This window comes from Eptesicus fuscus, chromosome 16 (assembly GCF_027574615.1).
Source record: "Eptesicus fuscus isolate TK198812 chromosome 16, DD_ASM_mEF_20220401, whole genome shotgun sequence".
In the NCBI taxonomy this organism is placed as follows: Eukaryota; Metazoa; Chordata; class Mammalia; order Chiroptera; family Vespertilionidae; genus Eptesicus; species Eptesicus fuscus.
In genome coordinates, this window is record NC_072488.1 from 19,791,933 (window position 1) to 19,816,658 (window position 24,726).

General features: G+C 40.4%; 1 protein-coding gene across 2 annotated transcripts in view; it reads right to left on the minus strand.

Moving 5' to 3' along the window:
* Window positions 1-24,726, minus strand: part of MAP4K3 (mitogen-activated protein kinase kinase kinase kinase 3) — a 117,524-nt gene that overhangs the window by 65,053 nt on the left and 27,745 nt on the right. For both annotated transcript variants that reach the window (XM_008162218.3, XM_008162217.3), the window contains exon 2: window positions 5,254-5,311. In XM_008162218.3, coding sequence (XP_008160440.2) covers window positions 5,254-5,311 — 58 coding nt within the window. The remainder of the gene's footprint in view (window positions 1-5,253; window positions 5,312-24,726) is intronic.

Here is a 24,726-nt window from a genome sequence, read left to right on the forward strand (position 1 = left end):
TTTGCAAAGAAGAAAGAAGATTTATAAAATACTAGTGGCCTGGTGCATGAAATTAGTGCACGGATGGGGGGTTCCCTCAGCCCAGCCCGCACTCTTTCCAATTGGACATCCCTCTCGCAATCTGGGACCACTGGTTCCTAACCGCTCACCCACCTGCCTGCCTGATCGCCCCTAACTGCCTCTGCCTGCCTGCCTGATCGCCCCTAACCTCTCTGCCTGCCTGCCTGATCACCCCTAACTGCCTCTGCTTGCCTGCTTGATTGCCCCTAACTGCCCTCCCCTGCCAGCCTGATCTCACCCCCAACTGCTCTCCCCTGCTGGCCTGATCTCACCCTCAACTGCCTCTGCCTGCCTGAACACTCCTAACTGCCCTCCCCTGCCGGCCTGATCTTGCCCCCAACTGCCCTCCCATGCCAGCCAATTTGGTTCTGATTGGTCGGTTTCTATGCCAGTCAGTGTCTCCAGGCTTATCTCTGGGCCTGATCAGAGAGGCGGGGCTGATCAGTAGCCCCCACGGAGGCCCGGAGAGAAACAGAGGCGTGGCTGCTGGTGAAGCCCGGAGAGAAAGAGAGAGGCAACGACTCATCAACAGCTGCCACGGAGGCTGCGGATTAGACCCTGCCTCTCCCTCCAGGCCTCTCTCTGGGCCTGATCCACAGTCCCCTCAGCAGTCAGTGCTGGGTCACTGTGCCCGCACTAGCGGCGGTCAGTGCTGGGTCGCCACGGCAATCCAGCACTGACTGCAGGACTGACTTCCAGTGTTCAGTCGAGCCTTCAGTCGGTCATTACGGACCCTGGGTTTTTATATATTAGGATAGTTTTTGGAGATCCATGAAAAAATTGTAAAATGAGGTCTTACTGGTATCTCTTCACACTTTAAAAATTTTGCCCTACAACTTAATAAATGCAGCTCTGATGGAAATCTACACACACACACACACACATATATATAAATAAAGAGATAATATGCTGCAAATTAGGCCGGGATTCTGTAACGGGTCATGACTAGACAGGAGGAGGTTGCGTACGCAGGTGAGGCCTGGAGCGGAGACTGAGACCGAGGCAGGGGGGCCTGCCTGAGCCGGTGCGGTGGCTCGGGCGGCCCCGGAGCGGACACAGGCAGGGGGCCGGGGGATGCGGCAAGTCAGGCACGGGTCCCGGCCCCCCGTGGGGTGCCTCCTCCCACAAGCCTCTAGTGAAATATAATACCCTATTTTCTCGCTATGAATTTTCTGCTGGTCAATTTCAGTACATTTAAATGAAGCAGCCTTTTAGTAGGGTTAGAGCAAAGCAGAGTCTAGTCCTGAAGGACTCTACTTTAGGACTAGACTGCCAAAAGTGAAGCCAAGGTCCTCTTTCCTCAGGAACTGAAAAGTTAAGATAGATGTAGGTGTTTTCATTGTGTTTGAAAAGGAATGAGTTTCTCTGACAAGTTGCTACTTAATCAGTTATCTGGTTTTATATTCTACCTTTAATAACTAATACTGCAAATGGGTAATAGTAAGCAATTTAATTATCATTTTTTTTAGGGTAAAAAAATAGTAAAGAACAATGGGCCCAGAATCAGAGGAATCAGATCCAAAAAAAAGATGTGAGACTTTGGGCAAATTATAAATACTGTGTCTACTTTTCTGTAATATGAAATGTGAGTGTCAGGCTTAAGAGAATGTTCACAATAGCTCCCAGCCACCAGTATTTTCTATGACCAACGTTTTGAAAGCTGTAAAACATCTGACAACCATCTAGATAGATGACCTAAAAAGTTCCTTAAGACTCTACAATTCCGACTTTAAAACATGAGAAGAAAAAAGAAGATTGAAGAGATTTATAATATAATTATAATATGTTGTAAGAACCTGAAAGTGAAGCCTGAGAGTATACAGATGTGAGTTCTATTCTATTAGCGAGTTCTCTCCATCTTTAATTTTCCCTTAAAGTAAGTCTCACGAGTTGGCAGGGTGCTAGTACAAACAGCTTAAAGACCACAAGAACAAATCTGTAATCTGATAAAATCAGGTTCACTGACCCAATGCAATGAGAAAGACCACACACCAGAGAAACCTTGGGCCATCTCACTAAACAAAATGTAAGAGTTATACTGGTAAGATTCTGGGAAGAGTGGGGTTTAGGTGACATTTAAACGAAGCAGCCTTTTAGTAGGCTTAGAGCAAAGCAGAGTCTAGTCCTAGTCCTAAAGGACTCTACTTTAGGACTAGACTGCCAAAAGTGAAGCCAAGGTCCTCTTTCCTCAGGAACAGAGAAGTTAAGATAGATGTAGATGCTGTGTCCAGAAACCCCTTATCTGAAGCTGTGCATCTCGGCTGTAAATCAAGAGTGCCTCTCTATGTCAAAATGACAAGGAAGAGGGGGAGGTTTGATTCTTGTTGATATAATTACACATAGCCAAGTTTTTGGTAGTCTATGATTTTTTAGAACAAAGTTTCTCAGAGAGTAAGCAAGCCACAGTCACTCAAAGACAGGAGTTGTTAGGATACTTGCCAGCTGCACCATTCTTGGGAGAAATACTGTTTGTGAGACTTTATCTGTCTGTTACTCCAGACTGATAAATGGCCAGGCAGCTTTTCACTCTCTCTATTAGTTACTTGAGATTACTGTCTCCATTGTACTCCAGAATGTGAAGAACAGCTTGCTAATTAAACTGATTACATTATACTCTTCATAAAGACATTTATTTGCTGGCTTATCTTTTGGTTTGTTTATTATGCATCAATTTTGCCACAAAATATGTCCAACTTGAGCAAATATACTGGTTTTGAAGAAACACATCTTACCCCAAGAAACTCATTTAGTACTCATTAAATGTGAATAAAACTCACTTAGCTTGTTAAGTGGTGGCTCTACCTCTAAAGATTTTTCATATACTATGGTAGTTCTAGGAAACTGTGTGTGAGTAATTAAGTAAACATCCAACTAAACCTGATAATACAGTTCCCACACCACTACCAACTTCTGAGAGTGGTGAAAGAGTAGGCTATATTGCCAGGGTTCAAATCTCAGCTTGCCACTAATTAGGGCAAGAAACAGTGCTTTGTGTCCTTATTTTAAAAAAGAGAATACTATAAGGATTAAATGAGTCAACAAATGTAAAGCACTTAGAACAGGGCCTGGCACAAAATAAGTGTGAATAAATGTTAGCTATTTATTAGCAAAACTGTCATGGTTTAAACCAACCCATCTCTAAGATATCTTCTTAGTCTCACATCTTCATTAATTTGATTTATCCAATAAATATTTACTGAGTACCTACTAGACTTCCTGAGAAAGAAGGCACTAAACCAGTGGTTCTCAACCTTTCTAATGCTGCGACCCTTTAATACAGTTCCTCATGTTGTGGTGACCCCCAACCATAAAATTATTTTCGTTGCTACTTCATAACTGTAATTTTGCTACTGTTAATGAATCGTAATGTAAATATCTGTGTTTTCTGATGGTCTTAGGCTCTACAGCAGCGGTTCTCAATCTGTGTGTCGCGACCCACAGGTTGAGGACCGCTAGCAGGGTCTCCTAAGACCATCGGAAAACACAGATATTTACATTACGATTCATAACAGTAGCAAAATTACAGTTATGAAGTGGCAACGAAAATAATTTTATGGTTGGGGGTCACCACAACATGAGGAACTGTATTAAAGGGTCACGGCATTAGAAAGGTTGAGAACCACTGCACTAACTGATTTGAAGGATGATGTATGTACAAACTACTTCTGATTAGAGACTATTCCCATCAAGTAAGTATTTATTAATAACTAAAATTGAAGGCCCTGCTTCAAATGCCAAATTTTTAATTTTTTTAATCCAAGATTTCACCAATTTCAATTATCCCATTAAATTTCTTATAATAAACTGAAGAGTAGGGGACTCAGAGAAAAGAAAAAAACTATTTTGTGATGTTAGAATAAAATTAGACTATATAAAATCTGTAAATAGGTATAAATGAAAAAGCTTTTTTTTATTCATTATATTTCAGTGTGGTTTGATCTATCCTTCAAATTTCATCTTAATGGCACTTGTAAAAAGTGTACTGTTAATCTAAATCAGGGTGAGCAAAGTACAGCAGCAGGTGGCTCGCTTTGCTTTGCTGAGAATGGTTTTTCCACTTTAACAGGGAGAGAGGTAGGAGAGAGGGAGAACTGTATACAGAGACCACAGGTGGTCCACAAAGCCTAAAGTATTTTATGACCTGGCCTTTTGACAAAAGAAGTCCCCCCGCCTTCAAAAATATTTTGAGTGGATTTCTGTTATGCTGAAGCTAAAACCTATTTTACCAATAAATTCATATTATCAGTTTGTAGTGGAAGAAGCCATCAGAAAGGCAGCGTCATTGCTCTCGAACTCAATTTTGACACTAACACAATTACTTGCTTATGACAGGAAAGAAAAGGATAAATGGGGTTTTTAAGAGTGGATAAATAATAGGGTATACAGTTAACTCAGAAAGCTAAGGGCTTTGCAGGAGGTGGGAGGAATTCAGGGGTAGAAGAGAGTTGAAACTGACAAAAAACAAGGAGTAGTCCTAGAGGCTTTACAATAAAGTTGGAAAGTAACTACTAAGACAAAATGTGAGAGCTAGGTCTATTGAGAAAAGTGAGACTCAGGAAGTGAAGTTACTTGCCCAAGTTCACAGAGCAAGAGAGTGGGACACAAAGAACTGGACTAAACCACCCAAATCTCAGTTCACCTCTTTCCACTGCACACTGCCCCCTCACCGCAGGACACTGTTAACCGGGGGACACACCACTGTCAGTTTGTGACAAGTTTGCTCAATTGAGCTCAGAACCGTGGTCGGCAAACTGCGGCTCGCGAGCCACATGCAGCTCTTGGACCCCTTGAGTGTGGCTCTTCCACAAAATACCACGGCTTGGGCGAGTCTATTTTGAAGAAGTGGCGTTAGAAGAAGTTTAAGTTTAAAATTTGGCTCTCAAAAGAGATTTTAATCGTTGTACTGTTGATATCTGGCTCTGTTGACTAATGAGTTTGCCGACCACTGGCTCAGAAGGAGCCGAGTCTCTTCAGGAGTTTTCCCCTTCCCCCAATTATTAATTATTTTTTAGGGACAGGTTGAACAAGACGTCTTCAAGTCTCAAAGAGGTGTAGGAAAGAGTAGATACCACTTCTATTTCCCAGAAAATACTGGGAACAATAAGAGAATGCTAATGAAACATCATTAAAATAAGCCTTAAAGACATCTAGTTGCATACAGCAATAAGAAACATCAAATTTCAATTAATTTACCTGGTTCCAACTTTATTACTTTAATTGCTGCCAATTCACCAGTGTTAACATTCCGTGCCTAAAAAAAAAAAAAAGAAAAGAAAAGATAATTGTGGAAAAAAGCTTTCATTAAAAATTTTAAAAAATGTCATTAGCTGTTTATTTTCAATTACATGGAAATATTTTTAAAGCAATAACTGCAAAAGTGATTTACACTTACAAAACAAACACTATATTCTTTACAGTGAATTTCATTATTAATTTAAGCATACATTTTACAATAATGATAATAATAGCTAACATACACATAAGCCTTATTATGTACCAGGCACTATTCTAAGTGTTTTTATATTAATTCATTTAATCCTCAAAACAATCTTATGAAATAGATACTACTATTATTCCCGTGTTGCATATGCGAAAACGGAGGCACAGAGAAGTTAAAGAACTTGCTAAGGCCATGACAGCTGGTACATGACTGCTGGGATCCCGACCCAGGCAGTCTGACTTCAGAGTCTGAGCTTTAAAGCATTACACTCTATTGCCATTCATTCAGCCTGGTTAACATTTTGAATTTATTAACTATTTTTAAACTTGTTAATTTAAAAACCTTGGAATATGAAAAGCTAACATAATTATATAACCATGAAAACAGTCCCTGTGTATCTGTTTAAACACACCTGATGGCGCAATCAAATCACTGCAGTTCAATACAAACCAAATGTATTTTTATAAGCCACATATTAAAAATCACTTTAAAAATTACAGACAGAAACTGTCTTTCAAGTTGTATTAAATGGCAGTAATTCTTTGTCAATTTAAAATGTTCTTTAATTGCATAAGAACTTTTAAACTATTATAACATATAATATTTGAACTATAAACTAAAACTTAATAAATTAATTTTCATATCAACCAATGAAGACCAATACATGTGATTCTCTGATCACAGAAAGATCCATTCATGTGACCAGAATTATTCTTAGTTGAAGCACTCATAATTAATGAACTGGTGAAGATCAGTGGGTCACTCAAAAGGGATGATAATAGCACCAATAGTGGAATGCTAAGAATACTGAGGCATTAAAAATATCAGCCAAGGATATAGAAAGGTAGCTGGATATGGGACACAGCCATTGCTGAAATGTGAAATTTAACCTTTTAACTCAGAAAACAACAAAGGTACTAAAAGATCTCCTTACACAAATTAAGAAGAAAATTACAATAAAATTTGCAGGGAAAATTAATTCCTTAAATCCCCATAATTAATAAACACTTATGATGCCAACTTATGACAGGCAGTGCAAAGCAGATATGAACTGTTATTTCAAAGTAAATTTAATTTCCATTAAATGAGATAGACATTTCAAATAGATAGTGCTAGATAAGTATTTTTTGCCTTCTGTAGGATGAGAAGATATACAAACACACACACGCGCGCGCGCGCGCGCGCACACACACACACACACCAATAAAAAAGAAAATCAGAATATCATTCTGGAAACATTTCGTAAAGGGGGCAGAGTGTAACTGTAAAATATTCAGGTATATCACATCAATGTTAGTCATAAATCTTCTCAAATACAATCAAAACTACTTGCCTTTTCTTACACTTCATTATCTTTTCTCTGTTAGGCTCCTCCCTGATATTAATACATCGTCCTTCAATCCACATCTTTTTTAGCACTTGTCCAAATAAAATAAGACAAGATACTCCTCTCTCAAATTCTTAATTCTCCATTTAAAAATCCTGTCATGGTTTTGTTTTGTTTATGAAAGAAGATTCGGAATGCGAGTTATTTCATTATGAAATAGCTGAGAAAATGTGAACCAATAGAAAGCTAGGATTATTTTTATAGATGAAATTTTGTTCCCAACTGACCACAAGAGGGCACACTCTCTATTGACAACATGTTACACAAAGTGTCTGTCCAAAATGGTTGCTGTACACAATACACTCTTCTAAAAATGGACTTATTAATAGTTAACACCAGCACATATTTAACAACAACAACAACAACAAAAACTATGACAGTTTATTAAAGTCAATATTTAATATAGGCCTGACTTTTGACTTTTTAAAAATCTAAATCAGTCTAGAATTTTCTAAAGGATAACAACAGTTTTAAAATTATGGTTCTCTAGTAAATCAGAAAACAAGACAGCTAAAATCTTTGCCTTCTGAAATGTTTTCCAATATGTAACTTATTTGACAGAAATAAGAATATTCACAAAAAGAAGGGAAGAATAATTTAAATGCTCAGAAAACAAATTTGGGCTTTTACACATCAAAATCCATATGCTTATTAATAAAATGTCTTTAAAGCACATGAGTCATCAAGAATCTTGCTCTTCTGGCTAAAATAAATCATAGTTAGCTGTCTCTAAATTTACTACGGTCAAGGTGACACACTGAGGTAAACTTCAAAATATTATCTCTAATACCCTGTAACTACTAGTCTTTTTTTAAATCACCTAGAGCCGTGGTCGGCAAACTGCGGCTCGTGAGCCACATGGGGCTCTTTGGCCCCTTGAGTGTGGCTCTTCCACAAAATACCACGGCCTGGGAGAGTCTATTTTGAAGAAGTGGCGTTAGAAGAAGTTTAAGTTTAAAAAATTTGGCTCTCAAAAGAAATTTCAATCGTTGTACTGTTGATATTTGGCTCTGTTGACTACTGAGTTTGCCGGCCACTGACCTAGAGCAATTTATTAGAATAAAAGAACACGAGCAAGATAAATACTGTAAAATATCACCATGTGTAGAGTTAGAATTTTCTAATTCAGTGTCAATAACAAGTTTTCAGACTTGTTCAGGGCAGAAAACTGAAGATAAATATTCTTAAGGACCTAGACCTCTTCTGCCACCATCACAGACTTGTCCACCATTCTTCACATGCTCTCCAAGTATTCTTTTAAAAAAAAAAAAAAAATATAATATATATATATATTTATATATATATATATATTGATTTTTTTACAGAGAGAAAGGGAGAGGGATAGAGAGTTAGAAACATCGATGAGAGAGAAGCATCGATCAGCTGCCTCCTGCACAATCCCTACTGGGTATGTGCCCGCAACCAAGGTACATGCCCTTGACTGGAATCAAACCTGGGACCCTTGAGTCCGCAGGCCGACACTCTATCCACTGAGCAAAACCAGTTAGGGCTCCAAGGGATGTTCTTGAGTTTAAAATGTTTCAGGCATACACACCAATGCTTTAAAGACAAACATTCAAATTCCTTGTCAGAGAATTTAAATTTTTCACTAAATATAACACTTTTATAAAACCATTCTTTGGACACTAGAGGCCCAGTGCACGAAAATTCGTGCACTTGGGGAGGTGGGGTCCCTCAGCCCAGCCTGCACCCTCTTGCAGTCTGGGACCCCTCGGGGGATGTCCACCTGCCGGCTTAGGCCCGCTCTCTGGGGGATTGGGCCTAAGCTGGCAGTCAGACATCCCTCTGACAGCCCAGGAGCCCTCGGGGGACATCCGACTGTGGTTTAGGCCCACTCCCCATGAGGAACCGGCCTTAGCTGCAGTTGGACATCCTTAGTGCTGGGAGAAGCTCCCATTACTGCTGCTGAGCTCACAGCTGTCAGCCCGGCTTGTGGCTGAGGGGAGCTCCTCCTGTGGGAGCGCAGTGACCACCAGGGGGCCGTTCCTGCATTGAGTGTCTGCCCCCTGGTAGTCAGTGCGCACCATAGCGACCTGTCGTTCCACTGTTCGGTCGATATGCATATTATCCTTTTATTATATAGGATAATTTACATATCATAAAGTTCACTCTTTTAATATGTACAATCTAGTGGTTTTTAGTATATTTAGTATATTATATAGGATAATTTACATATCATAAAGTTCACTCTTTTAATATGTACAATCTAGTGGTTTTTATAATAGTTATATAACTATTACTACTATCTAATCCTTTAATGTTTTCATCACCCCAGAAATCTGTATTTAAAGCTATCAAGACACTTCTGATGTTCAGCCAGATTTTGGGACCTCATCGAAGACTGAGCCCTTTGAGTTTTATGAAGTATAAATACCAGCTTCTAAGTCTGAAAGGGGTATTACAGGGATGGTTTTATGAAGGAGATACCATTCAAGCAGAGGTTTGAAAGATGGGCTGGATTAGAACACATAAGAGGGATGGGAAAGAGGGCATAGAAAGAAAAGCATGAGCAAGGCACAGGGACAGAAAACAGGCTATTTTGAGTATATTGGGCGGGCCAAACTTCAGGGTGTCTCCCATATAAATACTACCTTTCAAAGGGAAATGGCTAACCCACAGCCGCTGCTGAAGAAATAGTTTTGTTTGCTTTTCCACCGTTACATGGACTAGGTATAGTACTAGTAAGCCTACCACCAGGGCAATCACATAGGAAGATTGATAGCCAGGGTGACATACATCCCTGGTTTGGCCAAGACAATCCCAGTTTATGTCTATTAATAGTGGCCATTTTCACTCTCAAATTTACAATTAAATTTTTATTTACTATGATAAATTATAAGGTCACTCTGAGCTGACATGAAAAAAGGAAATAGACCTATCAAATCTCAAAAATAGGGATCGGCAGACATGACTGTTTCTATCAATGCGGTTTTATTGGAATACAGCCATGTTCATTTAAGTATTAGGGTCATGGCTGCTTTTACAATACAATGGTAGAACTGAATAGCTGAGATAGAGCAAATGGCCCACAAAATCGGAAGTATTTACTTTCTAGCCCTTTACCAGAAAAACAGAACCCTGCTGTAAAGCAGCACAGTCCAGTAAAACTTTCTGCGTTGATGAAAATGTTCTAGATCTGTACTGTCTAATACAGTAACCCCATGTCACATGCAGCTATTGATAAACTGAAATGTGGCTAGTACAACTAAGGAACTAAATTTTATTTAATTATTTATGTATGAAATAAAGTATATCAACTTGGGAATTAAAATTTTTTTTAAATTGACACATAACCCTGGGTTAGTTTTAGGTGTACGAGATAATGATTTGATATATGTATATATGGCATCCTATATAATAAAGAGGTAATATGCAAACTGACCAACACTCCAACACACAAGATGGCCGCCCTTATGTGGACACAAGATGGCCACCACAAGATGGCCAGCAGGGTAGGACAGTTGGGAGGGACCAGGCCTGCAGAGGAGGGCAGTTGATGGCGATCAGGCCTGCAGGGGAGGACAGTTGGGGGGGACCCAGGCCTGCAGGGGAGTGCAATTGGGGGGGACCAGGCCTGCAGGGGAGGACAGTTAGGAGAAACCAGGCCTGCAGGGGAGGGTAGTTGCGGGGGGACCAGGCCTGCAGGGGAGGGCAGTTGGGAGGGACCAGGACTGCAGGGGAGGGCAGTTGATGGCAATCAGGCCTGCAGGGGAGGACAGTTGGGGGGGACCCAGGCCTGCAGGGGAGGGCAATTGGGGGGACCAGGCCTGCAGGGGAGGACAGTTAGGGGTGACCAGGCCTGCAGGGGAGGGCAGTTGGGGGGGACCAGGCCTGCAGAAGAGGGCAGTTGGGGTGGGGGGACCAGGCGTGCAGGGGAGGGCATTTGGGAGGGACCAGGCCTGCAGGGGAGGGCAGTTGGGGGCGACCAGGCGTGCAGGGGAGGACAGTTAGGGGCAATCAGGCTGGCAGGGGAGCAGTTAGGTGTTGATCAGGGTGGCAGGGCAGTGGTTAGGGGGTGATCAGGCTGGCAGGCAGGTGAGCGATTGGGAGCCAGAAGTCCTGGATTGTGAGAGGGATGTCCGACTGCCCGTCGGGCCTAAACGGGCAGTCGGACATCCCTCAAGGGGTCCCAGATTGGAGAGGGTGCAGGTTGGGCTGAGGGACACCCGCCCCGCCCCCCCCCCCCCCCATGCACAAATTTCGTGCACCGGGCCTCTGGTAATGATTATAATAAGTTTAGTTAAGATCCATCACATCATATATAGTTACAACTTTGTTTTCTTATAATGAGAATTTTTAAGATCTACTCTTAGTATCTTTCAAATATACACTACAGTTTTGTTCACTATAGTCACCATGTTGTATGTTACACCCCTGGGACTTAGTTTATAACTAGAAAAAAATCAACTTTTGAAAATATAGTTCTAGTTGTTAGGACACATGTAGAGATATGTGTAACCATCACCACCATTGTCTGGGAACAGAAACTCCCTTGAAAGTTCTATCTTTCCTTACCTCAACCCCTGGCAATCACTATTTTGAACTCTGCCAGCATAGTTTTGTCTTTTCAAGAATTTCATATAAATTAAATCATTCGCTATGTTATTTTTGAGACTGTCTTCTTTCGCCAAGTTGCTATATGTATTACTAGTTTGTTCATTTTTTCTTGTTGAGTAGTATTCCATTGTATGAATATACCATAGTTTATCCATTACCAGTGGAAGGACATATTGGCTATTTTCACTTTTTGGCAAATATGAATCGAGCTGCTATATATAGCTGTGTACAAGTTACAAAATACCCAGATGATGGGTATATGTTTAACTTTATAAGAATCTGTCAAACTCTTTCCAGAGTTGCTGTACCGTTGTTCATGTCCAGCAGCGATGTATGAGAGTTGCAGTTCTTCCACGTCCTTGCCAGTAGCTGGTATTGTACTTTTTATTGGCGCCCTTCTAACAGGTGTTTAATGGTATCTCATCGTGGTTTTTGTTTGCATTTCCCTAACGACTAATGATTATTAATGGCTTATTTGCCACCCTTTGGTGAAGTGTCTTCCAGTTTTTTTTGTCCATGTTTTAACTAAAATGTTTATGTTCATATTGTTGAGTTTTGTGAGTATATGTAAGTTCTTTGTCAAGTATATGATATGCAAACATTTGCTCCCAGTCTATAGCTTGTCTTTGCATTCCCTTAACAGTGTCTTTTGCAGAGTATCATGGACTGAACTGTGCATCCCTCAAATTTATATGTTGAAATCCTAACCCCAGCACCTTAGAATGTGATTGTATTTTGAGATAGGGCCTTTAAAGGGTCATTAAGGTTAAATGAAGCTATATGGGCGAATCCTATTTCAACAGGACTAGTGTTCTTATTAGAAGAGGAAGGGACAGCAGAGATGTGCACATACAGAGGAAAGTCCATGTGAGAACAAAGCAAGAGGCAGTCAGTCACCTGCAATCCAAGGAGAGAAGCCTCAGGAGACACCAACACCTTGACCTTGGACTGCCAGTCTCCAGAACTGTGAGAGAGCAAGATTTCTATTGTTTAAGGCAGGCGTCCTCAAACTACGGCCCGCGGGCCACATGCAGGTGTTTTTGCCGTTTTGTTTTTTTACTTCAAAATAAGATATGTGCAGTGTGCATAGGAATTTGTTCATAGTTTTTTTTTAAACTATAGTCCGGCCCTCCAATGGTCTGAGGGACAGTGAACTGGCCCCCTGTTTAAAAAGTTTGAGGACCCCTGGTTTAAGCCATGCCACCTGTGGCATTTTGTTATGGCAGCCCTAGCAAACTAATACACAGAGCAACATTTTTTACTTTTGATGAAGCCTAATTTATCACTGTTTTCTTTTACATATTGTGCTTTGGTGTCCAACATCTTTTTGCTTAACCCAAAGCCATAACAATACTCTCCTATGTTTTCTTCTAAAAGAACAAGTTTTACATTTAGATTTATGATAGGTTTTAAGTTAATTTTTTAGGTGTACAGTTTAGTCAAGGTTCTTTTTTTTTTTTTTTTTTTGCATTTATCTATCCAAATGTTCCAAAGTACAGGCTATCCCCAAAAATGTATACATACTTTAACAGCTGATAGCTCAATTTTGAAAATGAAATATAGTTTAATAAACACTGCCTTTATAATTATTCAAAGTGTGTGTATACACTTTTGGGGACATCCTATATTTGTTGAAAAGACTATCCTTCCTCCAATGAATTACCTTTCACCTTTGACAAAATAAACTGGCTATATTTGAGTGGGTCTATTTCTGGATTCTATATGGCTCCATAGATATTATGTCGATCCCTTGCCAATACCACACACACCCTTGATTACTGTAGCTTTATAGTAACGTTTTAAAAACAGATATTGTGATTCCTGCAATATTTTCTTTTCCGAAACTGCTTTAGTTACTCTAGTCTTTTGCCTTTCCATGTAAATTTGATAATTAGCCTGTCTATATTTATAAAAAACTCGCTGGGATTCTGACTGGAATTGGATTAAATTGGTAGGTCCAATTTGGGGAGAACTGACATCTTTGCCTATTTATAGAGTCTTCAAGCAAAGTAGTGCATGAACACTTTCTATTCAGATTTTCTTTGATATCTTTCATTGGTGTTTCACAATTATCAGCATACAGATCCTATACATTATTTTATTTCTGACGTAATAGTCATGTGTGGCTAGTGAACAACTGTATTAGACATAAAGGTTCAAAAAGTCTGAACTTGGAAATTCTGGGAAATAGTGCCGCCATACAATGTAACCCAATGAGAAAATGATGCCATAAAATTGTGCCAGTGCCTCAGCTAGCAGGACCTTGGGCAAAGTGAAGTTTTGAAGAAACAGGAAAGATACGATTGAGAAGGCAGTCAATAAGAGCAGAGAACACAACACATGCAGAGAGAATAACAGAGACTGAGGAAGGAACAGATTTCCAAAGCTGCCCTGAGGTCCTGACAACTCTCCAGTTCCACAGCACATGTGTCTTTCACAACAGCCTCTCTTTTCTTGAGTTCACTTGAATGGCTCTTTGTTTCTTAAAACCAGATGATCAAAGATCTAAATTTCTAGGACTATATCATGCTAATTTTGAAAAGAAAAACAGATTGAGACTATCATCCTAACTTTAAAAAAAAATGTACTTAGCTAATGATTGAATATAGATGTGGAAAATAATCTGTGACTGAGAAAAGATAACATATTTCAAAGTCTAATTTTAAGTTGTTTGAAACTCAATATGGGTTTGTTCTGTATCAATAACACCATTAAACAGAAATTGGTAGACTACAAATGCCAATTTAATTAATATGAATGAAACGTAACAGTGGCTTTGAGTTTGGGAAAGGACAAGGGACCAGGTAGGTAACCAAATGCCAACTTCCCATCCAGAAGCAATGGCAGCTGCGTCTCTAGCCCAATAGTGCTCAAACTCCAGCGTGAGAGATGCGAATTAAAACCACAGTGAGATATCACTTCACACCTGCCAGAAAGGCTACCATCAATAAACCAACAAACAACAAGTGGTGGTGAGGATTTGGAGAAAAGGGAACCCCAGCGCACTGTTGGTGGGAATGCCACTGTGGAAAAAGTTTCCTCAAAAAAATTAAAAATGGAACTGCCTTGGACCCAGAAATCCCACTTCTGGCAATATATCCTATGAATCCGAAACACCAGTGTGAAAGAATATGTGTGTGTGTGTGTGTGTGTGTGTATGTATTCCTTTGTTCATGGCAGCGTTATTTACAATAGTCAAGAACTGGAAACAGTAGATGAATGGATAAGAAAGCTGTGGTACACTTACACAGTGGAATACTACACGGCCATAAAAAAGAAGGAAATCTTACCTTTTGTGACAGCATGGATGGACTTGGAGAGTATTAATGCTACGTGAAATGATCCAATCAGAGAAAGACAAATACCATATGATTTCACTTATATGTGGACTCTAGTGAACAAAATAAACCAAAAAGAAAAATAGAAACAGAGGGAGTAGATACATGGAGCAGAGTGCCAGCTGTTGGGGGTGGGGGACTGCATTAAAGAAAGTGAAGGGATTAGTCAAAGAACATATATGCATAACCCATAGACATACTGTAGACCACAGTGTGGTGAGAGCCAGAGGGAAGGGGGGGGGGAGGGGACTGGGTGGAGGCAGGCAAAGGAGGGGGTATGGAGACATCTGTAAGAGTGTCAAATAATAAAAGCAAAGAAAGGAGCCCTAGCAGGTTTGGCTCAATGGATAGAGCATCGGCCTGTGGACCAAAGGGTCCCTGGTTCAATTCTGGTCAGGGCACATGCCTTGGTTGCAGGCTCCTCCCTGGCCCGGGCCCTGGTTGGGGCCCGTGCAGGAGGCAACCAATTGATGTGTTTCTCTCACATCGATGTTTCTCTGTTTTTCCCTCTCTATTCCACTCTCCCTAAAAAAATCAATGGGAAAATATCCTTAGGTGAGGATTAACAACAAAAATAAGAATGGAAGGAAGGAAGGAAGGAAGGAAGGAAGGAAGGAAGGAAGGAAGGAAGGAAGGAAGGAAGGAAACCTCCAGTGTCTATAAAAATCACCTGAGGTTTTGCTTTTGAAAATTAGTTAAGACTAGAAATGAACGTTTCTTCCATTACAAATACTTAGATATGGCAGACAAGATACAACAAATATTCTTTTAAATGCACTGCTGAACTCAACAAGAAATCCACAGGAGGCAAAAACAGAAAAATAGTAATTAGCTCGAAAAAAAAATGTTGAATGGCTTTATTGAAAAAAATCAGAATAAGCAAGAGCTAAAGCCATGACCTTAACTTAAACTTGGAATCTACACACTTGAATTTTGATTTTTATCAGATGTGGTGAAAGCTGTAATTGAGACTACTGCATAAAACCAGGAATGCCCTTGAAAGGCCACACCTTTCAAGTGAAGGGTGTGTGTGTGTGTGTGTGTGTGTGTGTGTGTGTGTGTGTGTGTGTGTGTGTGTGTTCCATTGACAAAGACAGCAAATAAAAAAACTCTTTGAACCAGGCCTTCACTGGAATGTAGTCCCGTGAAAATTCATAATTACAAGCCTATTCTCAGTTGAGTATAAATTTACACTCTTGCAAGGACCAGGAGCCTCAAGCCAAGAAATGAACTTAAGCCGTTTCTGGGCATCTATCAGAAAGAGAAGCACATTTTCTGTCATGAAACACACCTTCAGCTCAGGACAGTGGTCGGCAAACTGCGGCTCACGAGCCGTGGTTTGCCACTCTGTTGACTAATGAGTTTGCCAACCACTGACCTAGACCAGTGGTCGGCAAACTGCGGCTCACGGGCCACATGCGGCTCTTTGGCCCCTTGAGTTTTTAGCAAAGGCCAGCTTAGGAGTACCCTAATTAAGTTAATAACAATGTACCTACCTATCTAGTTTAAGTTTAAAAAATTTGGCTCTCAAAAGAAATTTTAATCGTTGTACTGTTGATATTTGGCTCTGTTGACTAATGAGTTTGCCGACCACTGACCTAGACTCTCGATTCCAATAATTACAGGCTGTTGTTGTTCCTTGTGATTAAGCCCCTATCCCAGTGGTCGGCAAACTCATTAGTCAACAGAGCCGCAGTTTGCCGACCACTGCCCTAGGAGATTCCTAAGTACTAGTAGTAGCCAAATATCAGATAAAAAATTTATCAAACCAAAAGGAAATAAACCACCAGAATAGCAAAAGCTATGGACAACAAAATCAAACTTGCAAGAAGTTCACATTTTAGTATTAACAGATACATAATATAAATTTACAATTAAGTACACTTTAAAGTTTACAGAATTAAAAAGTGGCATTAAATACATGGGCCAGAAACAAAAACTACTTAGCAGACAGGAAAAAATGAACTTACTAGAATTTCTAGATATAATCTTTAACATTTAAAAATCTAATTGGAGCAGAGACAGAATTAGTAAACAAAATGACAGATCTGAAACAGCAAGGAGAGACAAAGAGAAGATAAAAAAAAGAGAGGTTAAGAGACATCTTTAAATCACCAAATCTCACAAAATCATCTCCTGAAAGAGAGGTTAACACACACCTAATTAAAGTTTCAGAAGGAAAGAACAGAAATAGAAAAGAAGCAGTATTACAAGAGATAGTGACTGAAATGTTTCCGGAATGGATAGAAGGCATAAGACCTCAGATTTAGGAGACACACCAAGTCCCAAGGAAGATAAATAAAAAAGAAATCCACACCCAGACACATCATATAAAACTGCAAACCACCAAAGACACAGAGGTGATCTTTATTTTTTTTTAAAATATATTTTATTGATTTTCTACAGAGAGGAAGAGAGAAGGATAGAGAGTTAGAAACATCTATCAGCTGCCTCCTGCACACCCCCCACTGGGGATGTGCCCGCAACCAAGGTACATGCCCCCGACCGGAATCGAACCCGGGACCCCTGAGTCCGCAGGCCGACGCTCTATCCACTGAGCCAAACCGGTTTCGGCCAGAGGTGATCTTTAAAATAAAGCAGAGAAAATGAGTCAGATTATCCACAAAGGGACAATTAGACTGCTCAGAAAAATCAATAAAAGAATAATGTTGTACTGAGAGACTTTAAGTCAATCTAGAATTATATTTCTGGGTAAAACATCATTCAAAAATAGGACAAAAAAATTTTTTTTGACACACAAAAACTGAGAGTTTACCAACAAAAGGCATAAGATACATTTTTCTAAGTGTATATTTCAGGATAAAAAAAGAGTATCAGGAAGGAGGAACCAAGATGGTGGCAAAGTTAAACAACTAAACTGCAGCCTCACACAACAATTTCAAAAATACAACTAAAAAACAAAACGTCTACCACCCAGAACCACGGGAAAGCTGGCTGAGTGGTAGATTTACAACTAAGAAGAGAAGGGAGCGCAAACGCTGGAGAGCTGAGGTACGGAGGCGCGCGCGAAGTGGGCTGGCGGCGGGCGACTGGGCACGCGGCTTTTCTTCAAACCGAAGGGAGACAAACTCCCGATCACTCTGAACTCCAGTTTCTGGGGACACATGGGGGACCCAGACGCCTACGGGGAGAAGCTGGACTCTCGGCCATCGGTCGGAGAGTGAGAGTGACTTTTCTGCAGAGGTGCGCCCAGCAATCAGGGTTTGCTGCGCTGGAGCGCGGGACACGGGGACTTGGAAACGCGGAAAGGCAGAGACGGCTGAAGGCAGCCATGGCCGTTGGCCACGCCCCAGCCTAGTGACGCCCTGAGACCCCGCCCCGAACACTCTACAAACCCGCCCAGGTTCCACACAGCGGCCTTTACATATAAATGGCCTGTTCTGTGGCAGCTCAACCAAATTAACTGCAGCTCCAGTCAGACTGCTCCAAAACCGCCCAAGCAAAGAGGAGAAAACTGTAGCTCTTGCTGTAGCTCCTGCTGGGAGGCCTCAGACCTGCACCCCATTGGAGATTCAGACACTAGGGTATCTAGTGGTCGGTGTGGACGACACCAGATTTCAACCACTCTCATAAGGGACACATTCAAGAGGCAGACTCAGTGAGCACCAAAGCCCTACTGTGTCTCCAGCACAGCAATTCTTCCGTTATAGACACAGCAGGTCCTCACAGTCAATTGGCCTGGAGGTCAATTCCTCCCAGTGTACCAACAGCAATCAGATTGCTGTTGGTACATTGCTGTTTTAACTACACCAAGATTTTCCACTCAGCCCACAATGGGGTGTACCAAGAGCGACCACCTAGGGTGATTGGGGAAGCTGAGCTACCGGCCCCTATAGGTCACTGAGCACACAAAGCCACTCCATCAACACAGGGAGGCAGCCAAAATGCAGAAACACCGAAGCAGGTCACAAATAGAAGAGATGGAGGAAAGTAAACTAATGGACGACACAGTGTTCAGAACCACATTTATAAGGTTACTCAAGAATCTTTTAAAAACCGCTGAGAAACTTGAAGAGACCTTCAAGGACCTTAATGAGAATACCAAAAAAATGGAAAAGGACCAGTCAGAAATTATGCATACACTGTCTGAAATAAAGAATATACAGACACTCAACTGTAGACCACCGTACCCGAAGAGTCAAACCAAAGATCTGGAATATGAGGAAGAAAAAAACACCCAACCAGAGAGGCGGAAAGAAAGCAGAATCCAAAAGTGTGAGGATAGCGTAAGGAGCCTCCGGGATGGCTTTAAGCGTACCAATATCCGAATTTTTGGGGTGCCAGAAGAAGAGAGAACAAGATACTGAAAACCTATTTGAAGAAGTAATGACAGAAAACTTCCCCCACCTGGTGAAAGAAATAGACTTACAAGTTCAGGAAGCGCACAGAACCCCAAACAAGAGGAATCCAAAGAGGACCACACCAAGACATATCATAATTAAAATGCCAACGGCAAAAGACAAAGAGAGAATCTTACAAGCAGCAAGAGAAAAACAGTTAGTTACCTACAAGGGAGCACCCATACGACTGTCAGCTGATTTCTCAACAGAAACTATGCAGGCCAGACGGGAATGGCAAGAAATATTTAAAGTGATGAATAGCAAGAACCTACAACCAAGACTACTCTACCCAGCAAAGTTATCATTCAGAATTGAAGGGCAGATAAAGAGCTTCACAGATAAGAAAAAGCTAAAGGAGTTCATCACCACCAAACCAGTATTATATGAAATGCTGAAAGGTATTCTTTAAAAAGAGGAAAAAGAAAAAAAAAGTAAAGATAAAAATTATGAACAACAAATACATATCTATCAACAAGTGATCCTAAAAATCAAGTGAATTAAAAATCTGAGGAACAGAATAAACTGGTGAACATAATAGAATCAGAGGCATAGAATGGGAGTGGATTGATAATTCTCAGGGGGAAAGGGGTGTCTGTGTGGGAGGTATGGGAAGAGACTGGACAAAAATCATACACCTATGGATAAGGACAACGGGGGGGAGGTAAAGACGGGGGGGGGGGGGTGGGAACCGGGTGGTGGGGAGATATGGGGGGAAAAAAGGAGAAACAATTGTAATAATCTGAACAATAAAGATTTATTTAAAAAAAAGAGTATCAGAAATAAAGTCTAAAATGCAAGAAATAAAAAGAAAATAAATCGGCAATCTTGGGTTGATAAAAACATACACTGACAATTATAGAGAGCAATAATAATGTCTAATTTATGCAATTTTTAAAAGCTAGATCTTTTTAAAAAGCTAGAACAAATATTGAACAAAATGTATGTAAATGGGAAGGTGTGCTTGACATTAATGTGTTCTAAGGACCTTGTACTGTTTGGGAAGTATTTAGAATTAGTGAGTAATTTGGAGTTTTAGGTTAAAAACATGCATTAAAATATAAGAGAAACATCTAGAACAATAAAATAGTACATAGCAATGATTCTTAATTAGGGAGGATATTGCCCCCATAAAGTAGCAAGGAGGTGTTTGGAAATGTGTGAGGGCATTCTGGTTTGTACCAGTAACAGGGGATGATGATAGGCAGGAGCCAAGGATTTTAAATGACCTGTTTTGCCTGCAAAGTGCCACGCAATGATAATCCCAGCCAAAATGCCAATAGCTCCTACACTGAGAAATACCGTACAGACCTACCAAAAAAGAAATTTAAACAATTCAATATGGAAATTAAACAATCCAATCAAAAAGTCACCTGTAGATGTGCTTTAAATGACAGACTCTGGGGTTTACACGTAACATATTCTGAATCAATAGGTCTGAGGTGAGACCTAGGAAGCTATGATTTTAATAACTACCCAGGTGGCTGTGATGCAGCCTAATGAGGGTGAGGTGGTAGATTAATGGGGTTTCAGAGACTCCCGTTAAAGGGACAAACTCTGGAGGAGGAGACGGCCAGTGCTGAGGAGAAATCTGGCAGCAGGGCGTAGGTGTTGGCAGAAGTTCACATGCACATACCACTATGTCTCCCCAAATAAGAAACTGCAGATTAGAAAGCATTTTTAAAAAGATTAATAACAGTATAACTAGAACTGTGCTTTTTCTTTTATATATTAGAAATAAAAATACAATAGAATGGTTCAGGACACCATCAATAAAATAATCCAATCCACAAATTACAAATGAACCCCCTACAAACAGATGGTGCAAAGGTCTGTCTGCAGAAGTCCTGGCCGTCCTCTGACCTACATCCCTTGAGTACCGCCCTTTATCCACCAGTTCCTAACACCCTGGAGTAGCAGAACGGTATTTCTGAAACATGTTAAAGACATCCTGGGGTGGTGGGGAGCATTCCTTGGTTAGGCACTGAAAATAATTCCTACAATATTCTCTTCCTAGAGAGTGACAATGCACAATAGCATGTTAAAAGATTCCGTAGATTCTACAGTAAGAAAACCCATTTGCTTTTGTTTGAGTCCACATTTCCCACCATTATTCAATTAAGAAACTCCCAATTCTTCCCTCTTTATTAGGAAATTTAGGATTTAGAAAAATACATTCACTTAAGTAATCTCTGTTTATTCACTATTGTATCATTGGCACCTAGGACAGTGTCTGAAACACAACAGGCACTAAAAACAAAATGTTTGCTGAATGAGTAGTTAAAATCAGTTACCTGCTAGTAAGTGTTTAAAAACCAACCTGGGTGAATGAGGGCAGAGCAAGCTTTGACTGACAGGTCTTCAGCAATATAAACACTCCCACTATGGAAGATCAACTTGACATCTCAGAATACGGAGCTGGGAAGAGATGCTCACAATCTCACTAGCACTAAAAGGCTCCAGGACATCACTGATTAAATTAAATGCAAGATGTAGCTTATTTTGTGCAAATGCAGAATAATACCTCACTAATCAGTATCTCAGGAATGCAGACTGAGTTTTTCAGGTAATGGGATAAATGTTAAAGTGGAAAAAAATGAATATTTTTAATTTAAAGAAGAAATATATATTCATTAAGTGTACAGCACAAAATTTTACATTTTCTGTTAACTCAGCATTGTTAATTATCTATAAACTGTCCTAAAGTCATGCTCTTAAAGGTTACTGAGGTATGTAAAGCTATTTGCCCTTTTACTAAATCATGGGTTCTTAACCTGGAGCCCAAGAATGGGTGGGACTTAGGGAGCCCAAGAATCCCAACACTGAACGCAAATTAATACATGTTTACGCAGATTTCTGGGCAGGAAGTCTTCAGTTTTCATCAGACATCTCGAAGGTGTCCATAACCCAAAGTTTAAGAACCACTTCTACAAATAAACCTGGACTGTTCTTGTTTAATTTGAAGAGTTTTGCTTTCCCCCCTCTCTCATCAGCTTGTCAGTGGTTACCTCACTGTCAGTGTGCTGCTTAAGGCACCCCTCCTCTTAATTTGCTCTGAGGTGGAGAAACTGATAAGTGGGTTTGTTAGAAAACATATTTTAATTAAATCACCTAGGGCTTCACCTAGGAATATGGTGAAATAAAAATAAAACCACGAACTGACTATATTATTAAAAATAAATAATATTTATTTATGAAGATAATTGATGGTCCAGATTAATCCTATCTAATAAAAGAGTAATATGCAAACTGACCATCACTCCAACACACAAGATGGCTGCCCCCATGTGGACACAAGATGGCCAGCAGAGGAGGGCAGTTGCGAGGGACCAGGCTTGCAAGGGAGGGCAGTTGTGGGGGACCCAGGCCTGCAGGGAAGCAGTTAGGCATCAATCAGGCTGGCAGGGGAGTGGTTAGGGGGTGATTAGGCTGGCAGGCAGAAGCGGTTAGGGGCAATCAGGAAGGCAGGCAGGCGAGCAGTTGGGAGCCAGCAGTCCTGGATTGTGAGAGGGATGTCCGACTGCCCGTTTAGGCCCGATCCTACCAGGATCCTACTCGATCCTACCGGGATCGGGCCTAAACGGGCAGTCGGACATCCCTCGAGGGGTCCCAGATTGGAGAGGGTGCAGGCTGGGCTGAGGGACCCCCCCCCCCGTGCACGAATTTCATGCACCAGGCCCCTAGTTATATTATAAAAACACACAAACTATTCTACCCAATAAAATATTTCTCACTAGAAGACTTTGTTTTTCCCCCAATCTGTTTATTTCAGATAATTTGTCTTACAGAGAAATATACCCTTTAATGATATCAGTCACGAAACCTAGCCACTTGAAAACCCCACTTTTGCTTGTAGTAATCAGAATCTATCCATGAAAAACAAAAATGTATGTAGCAGCAAACTTCCTATTTATTTTAAAATTACTTATATTGAGATCTGAACTGAGTGAGCAAATTACTGAAAAATGTGCCTGCATTTGAGGACTGGATTTATATCTTTTACTAAAATCAGTGAAATGAAAAGAACATGCATATGCCTTTCTTTTGACACAAAATTCCAGAGTTAAATATATTTATAAGACAAACAGACAAACTTTAGCTTCATCAAATTATGAATGTTCTTTTTACAAAGCATTCCTAGCAATGCTATTAAAAACATTTTTATGCCCTAGCTGGTTTGGCTCAGTGGATAGAGAATTGGCCTGCGAACTGAAAGGTCCCAGGTTCGATTCCGGTGTAAAGGGCACATGACTGGGTTGTGGGCTCGATCCCTAGTGGGGGGCTTGCAGGAGGCAGCCAATTCAATGATTCTCTCTCATCATTGATGTTTCTATCTCTCTCTCCCTCTTTCTTCCTCTCTGAAATCAATAAATATATATTTTTTAAAAAATTTGTTACTATACTATACAAATTTTTTCCCATTATTTCTCCTTTCACTACGAATTCATCAGTTATTACAAGAGAATAACGAATATGAAAACCACTTTTCCCACTTTTCTCCTTTGTTCCCAACACCTTTCAACAGCATCTCATTTGTTCCTGCTGCTGCTGGACTTTTTACTTCAATTGCATTATGGTAACCCCAGAGGATAAACTGAAGTGGGTCCAGCAGAAGGAGGGATAACATCTAAGGGCAAAATTATAGCAGACCTGAAATGATGACCGCTTCAACTAAAAATACTAACTCAATGAAAATGGACAGAAATGGTTAAAATTCTACTTTATCCCAGGTTTTTTACTTTGTGGTTGTCCAGAGCCAAAATTAACCAGAACCACATTATATTTGCTTAAGGTATTATTTTCAGGAATAAGCAGCTATGTTTTCTGCTACACTTTCAATCCAGAAGTGTCTAGAACAGTCCTCAAAGGAAGGGCCGTAATGGAGCAGGGCCACTGCACTTCAATAAAGCTGGACCTGAGCTCACTCAGGTTGCTAAGTATCAAGACAACATATCCTCAAATAAATTATACAAGAGTTTGGCCAGATGGGCAGGAAAAGAAATGTACTCTAGTAAGCTCACATTATGGAAAAAAAGACCAGTGCAGAGAATAAGACAGGAGAATGTGCTTATGAGGCCAAAGACAAGACTCAACGGACAGGCATGGCAGTAGCTAGGGACCCAGATCACTGACAAGAACTGCACTGACCTCACCAGTACTAATGAATATTATCTGCAGGTACCACAAAATAGTGGGATAGTTGTGGTTTCTCATGATAATCTCACACAGGTCTTTAAAGGCTGAAGTAAGAAACTAGACAATAAGTTCTATCACCCTTGGTCAGTGTTATATCCTCTTCCAAAGTCTCTTGAGTCTGGTCTGGAAAGAGAACTTCCTGTGAGTCAGATAGAATTTGAATCCATTAAATGCTGCTGAGATAATCATCTCTAATTATTCCCCCAGAAATGGGAAAGTCACAATGTGGAGCAAGTATCTATGTATTCACAATTCTAGTCTCCTTAAAACTCTATTTTTTAATTATAAAATTAAACATCTCACAGAAAATAACAAGTAAAAGAGCACAAGTTAAAAAGTAAACGTTTCCCCCTTTTACTTTTATCTGTT